This window comes from Oncorhynchus masou, unplaced genomic scaffold, assembly GCF_036934945.1.
Source record: "Oncorhynchus masou masou isolate Uvic2021 unplaced genomic scaffold, UVic_Omas_1.1 unplaced_scaffold_661, whole genome shotgun sequence".
In the NCBI taxonomy this organism is placed as follows: domain Eukaryota; kingdom Metazoa; phylum Chordata; class Actinopteri; order Salmoniformes; family Salmonidae; genus Oncorhynchus; species Oncorhynchus masou.
This window is the reverse complement of record NW_027013053.1, coordinates 399,277-404,088: the sequence shown is the minus strand read 5'-3', so window position 1 is coordinate 404,088 and position 4,812 is coordinate 399,277. Positions and strand designations below refer to the sequence as shown.

At 51.0% G+C, this 4,812-nt stretch overlaps 1 protein-coding gene across 1 annotated transcript; it reads right to left on the bottom strand.

Annotated features, from left to right (window-relative positions):
* Positions 1-844: 844 nt before the first annotated feature.
* Positions 845-3,261, bottom strand: LOC135536769 (fidgetin-like protein 2). Its single transcript, XM_064963009.1, has 2 exons — positions 3,201-3,261; positions 845-2,931 (listed from the first exon to the last, which is right to left on the bottom strand). The coding sequence occupies exons 1-2, from the start codon at positions 3,259-3,261 to the stop codon at positions 1,097-1,099; spliced, it is 1,896 nt and encodes a 631-aa protein (XP_064819081.1). The 3' UTR covers positions 845-1,096.
* Positions 3,262-4,812: the final 1,551 nt, after the last annotated feature.

The window sequence follows — 4,812 nt, the reverse complement described above, 5'->3', positions numbered from 1 at the left end:
TGGTAATGAATAAGGTAATGACATCTAAAACACCACAGGAGAGGACTGGTAATGAATAAGGTAATGACATCTAAAACACCACTGGTAATGAATAAGGTAATGACATCTAAAACACCACAGGAGAGGACTGGTAATGAATAAGGTAATGACATCTAAAACACCACAGGAGAGGACTGGTAATGAATAAGGTAATGACATCTAAAACACCACAGGAGAGGACTGTAATGAATAAGGTAATGACATCTAAAACACCACAGGAGAGGACTATAATGAATAAGATAATGACATCTAAAACACCACTGGTAATGAATAAGGTAATGACATCTAAAACACCACAGGGGATGACGGGTAATGAATAAGGTAATGACATCTAAAACACCACTGGTAATGAATAAGGTAATGACATCTAAAACACCACTGGTAATGAATAAGGTAATGACATCTAAAACACCACAGGAGAGGACTGGTAATGAGTAAGGTAATGACATCTAAAACATCACAGGAGAGGACTGGTAATGAATAAGGTAATGACATCTAAAACACCACAGGAGAGGACTGTAATGAATAAGGTAATGACATCTAAAACACCACTGGTAATGAATAAGGTAATGACATCTAAAACACCACAGGGGAGGACGGGTAATGAATAAGGTAATGACATCTAAAACACCACTGGTAATGAATAAGGTAATGACATCTAAAACACCACAGGGGAGTCCTGAGAGTAGCAGTCAGTCAACAGGGGGTTCTCCCAAATCAACCCTGGGTCCTGTTCATTAGGGCAAACGTTTTAAAAAGTTTTGCGATGGAAAACAAAAATGTGTGTTCTATGTTGGACGAGTCTAGGAAGTCCTGGCCCTATTCAGTCTGTTTTGCAATGGAAATCGAAAATACATATTTCTTAATGGACAAATCCAGCTTGTTCCTTCCCTGTTTCTGTATGTTTTATTTTGTTTGGTGCCTCATGAACAGGACCCTGATTATCCATTTCCTTGGACCATGTCACCTTGACAACACATTGCTGATTTATGTCTTGGATCACGAATAACCCAGATCTTTGGATGGAATCCTAACTAACTCGAGATGCACGTTGCGCTCAACTCGGCTTTCTGTAAAAAGCATCAGGCAGGCCCACGTGGTAGCGCTTGGCGAAGCTCCGATGCACAGCATCCTGGAGCAGATCTGGCCTACCGGTGGCACACACCATGATCACCAGCCCAGGGGCTCCTCCCGCCAACCCTAACTCCATCTGGGCCTTCTCCAGGGCAGATAGCAACACCTGCCTCAACCCCTCATCCTTCTCCATAGCCTCCACCTCACTGAGCAGCACCACGGAGTGCTGCCTCAACCCCGCCACCTGCAGTGTGGCCCCCAGGATCCCCTCAGCCTCAGCCTTGCCTTTAGAGGCTAACATGGCCCCACTGAGCCTATAGAAGGAGGCCCCAAGCTGGGAGGCCATGGAGCGAGCTAGGGTGGTCTTCCCGCCTCCTCTGGGTCCGAATAACAGAATGGTGGCTGGGGGGCGGACAGCGGGGCTGGGCCGAAGACAGGGCCACAACAGCTCCTCCTCCAGGGCAGCCTTGACGTGGGTCAGCCCAGCCAGCTCCCCCCATAGCAAGGCCGGGCTGCAGTCCAGCAACTCCCCGTTGACTAGATCTAGAAGCCTGGGGTTTGGGCTGCCCGACTCCCCTGGTCCAGACCCAGGCTGGCCCTGGCCATGCAGGGAGCGGAGTTTATTGTTGTGGACCAGGGAGGAGTGGTGCTGCTGCTGGGTGAAGCCCTGGTTCTCTGACCCTCCTCCTCCTCCTACGTTCTCCCCAGTCATCCCTGCTGGTGGGCTGTAGTCCCCTGCTAAAGCCACCCTGTACGGAGGAGACACGAGGGGCTGGGAAGAGGGCTTACTGGGCTTGAAGGCCTGGGGATCTGTGCTGCCCGTGGTGAAGCCACTGTTTTCTTTATCTCCCACTCTGTAGGGAGAGAGAGAGTCCCCTCCTCCAGGCTTCACTGGGTCGTAGCCTGTATACTTACTGTATCTAGAGCCATCCTCCTCCTCGTCTAATGACATTTCAAACGCCTTCCTCTTCAGCCCACCTCCGGATTCCTGGTAGCCGTAGCTACCCCCGACCACAGTGGGCCGAGACGGGAGGGGAGTGGGGGCGGCCAGCCCCGGGAGTAAGTACCCTGCAGAGGGGTGGCTGTAGGTGGGGCCCAGGCTGGGCTGGTGGGGGTAGCTGCTCGGAGGGTAGTTGTAGACCGAGGTGGAGAGGGAGTAGCTGGGCAACAGGGTGGGTGTGGGCTGGAGGGGGTGTTGGAGGGAGGCAGGGGGGTGTGCTGAAGGGGGCTGGGGGCAGTAGCCAGGCGAGACGTAGGTACCGTTGTAGCTGGGGCGGTTGTAGTCACCTGAGTGAGAGCCAGAGGAGGAGCTGCTACCACTATAACAAGACTCTGAGAGGTTACTTTTGACCCCCGACATATTGCTGGCCCCTGGGGGCCCTGCTGATGTGGCCTCGTCCTTCGGGCCCGACAGACCATCCAGGGACCCGGGGTAGGGCCCCTCTGCACTGTGGCTCAGGGGCCAGGGTTCCAGCTCAGTCTTGAGGCCAATAAGGCCCCCGAAAGCCCCTGGCTCTGGGTAGGCCCCTACAGCGGGCCCCGGTGGACGGTCGTATGGCGAGTCTAGAACATCACAGTACTTCTCTGCATAGCTCTTCAGCAGGTTGGAGGCGGTGAGGGCTGAGATGTCATCATTGGCCCAGGCGTAGCCACCTCGGCTGTGGGCGTGGCCAGCGGCGTAAAGCTCAGACTTGTAGGCCGGTGAGGAGGTGGTGGAAGACACATCCAGGTGCTGCTCAGGCCACTGGCTGAGGGACTGGCTGAGGGACTGACTGAGGGACTGGGCATGCTCCGGGTTCCAGTGCATCTTATACAGGCCTGGAGGACAGGACACAGACAGAGAGACACCACATTATATACTGTAAGGTGCTGCTTAAAAACTCAGACGCACCGGTAGAACTGTCAAACGTTTGCCTGCTCGGCCAGACGGATTACCAGGACGTGTACTCCTGGTGCGTTGACCAACTGGCAAGTGTCTTCACTGACATTTTCAACCTGTAATACCAACATGTTTCAAGCAGACCACCATAGTCCCTGTGCCAAAGTACACCAAGGTAGCCTGTCTAAAATGTACCCGTAGCACTCACATCTGTAGTCATGAATTGCTTTGAAAGGCTGGTCACGGCTCACATCAACACAGTTATCCATGAAACACTAGAACCAACTCCAATTTGCATACATCCACAACAGATCCACAGATGACGCAAAATCTATTGCACTGGTGCAGGCTGTGTTAGTAGTGGTGTGGGCTGTGTTAGTAGTGGTGTGGGCTGTGTTAGTAGTAGTGTGGGCTGTGTTAGTAGTAGTGGGGGCTGTGTTAGTAGTAGTGGGGGCTGTGTTAGTAGTGGTGTGGGCTGTGTTAGTAGTGGTGTGGGCTGTGTTAGTCGTGGTGTGGGCTGTGTTAGTAGTAGTGTGGGCTGTGTTAGTAGTAGTGTGGGCTGTGTTAGTAGTAGTGTGGGCTGTGTTAGTAGTGGTGTGGGCAGTGTTAGTAGTGGTGTGGGCTGTGTTAGTAGTAGTGTGGGCTGTGTTCGTAGTAGTGTGGGCTGTGTTAGTAGTGGTGTGGGCTGTGTTAGTAGTGGTACGGGCTGTGTTAGTAGTGGTGTGGTGATGATAGTAGTGTAGTGGTGATGATAGTAGTGGTGTGGTGATGATAGTAGTGTAGTGGTGTTGATAGTAGTGGTGTGGTGATGATAGTAGTGTAGTGGTGATGATAGTAGTGTAGTGGTGTTGATTGTAGTGTAGTGGTGATGATTGTAGTGGTGTGGTGATGATAGTCGTGTAGTGGTGATGATAGTAGTGGTGTGGTGATGATTGTAGTGGTGTGGTGATGGCGAAGATAATGTGGACCATATGGACCCTATAGACCCTATGGAGGAGGAGAGAGAGAGGAGGGAGAGAAACAGATAGGGGGGAGAGGGACTTCTACGCCATTAAAAGGAACATCGGGGGGAAGAGGGAGAAAGGAAGAGGGGAGAAAGAGAAACAGGGAAACAGAAAGAGAGAGAGGAGGAGAAACACTGAGAAAAAGAGAGAGAGAGAGCGAGAGAGAGAGAAGGAGAAACACTGAGAAAAAGAGAGAAAGAGCGAGAGAGAGAGGGAAGGAGAAACACTGAGAAAAAGAGAGAAAGAGCGAGAGAGAGAGGGAAGGAGAAACACTGAGAAAATGAGAGAGAGAGAGCGAGAGAGTGAGAAAAATATTTATTACGATTTATTAGGATCCCCATTAGCCGACACCAATGGCAACAGCTATTCTTACTGGGGTCCAACGTATAACGAAAAAGACATTACAGAGAAAATACCTTAGAATTTACATACAACTAAAAACATTAACATGTAGTGTGTGTGCATCTATCAGTTACACATACTGTACATGTCAATATGTCAAGATATCCCTCCAGTGGTGTGGGGGCTGTGCTTTGGCAAAGTGGGTGGGGTTTTATCCTGCCTATTTAGCCCTGTCCGGGGGTATCATCGGATGGGGCCACAGTGTCTCCTGACCCCTCCTGTCTCAGCCTCCAGTATTTATGCTGCAGTAGATTATGTGTCGGGGGGCTAGAGTCAGTCTGTTATATCTGGAGTACTTCTCCTGTCTTATCCGGTGTCCTGTGTGAACTTAAGTATGCTCTCTCTAATTCTCTCTTTCTTTCTCTCTCTCAGAGGACCAGAGCCCAAGGACCATGCCTCAGGACTACCTGGCAT

Coding starts and splice junctions, on each gene's coding strand:
- LOC135536769 (XM_064963009.1), bottom strand. CDS start 3,261: ATGGATAACTGTGTTGATGTGAGCCGTGACCAGCCTTTCAAAGCAATT. Junction 2,932..3,200: donor AGCAATTCATGACTACAGAT/GTGAGTGCTACG, acceptor CCTGTCCTCCAG/GCCTGTATAAGATGCACTGG.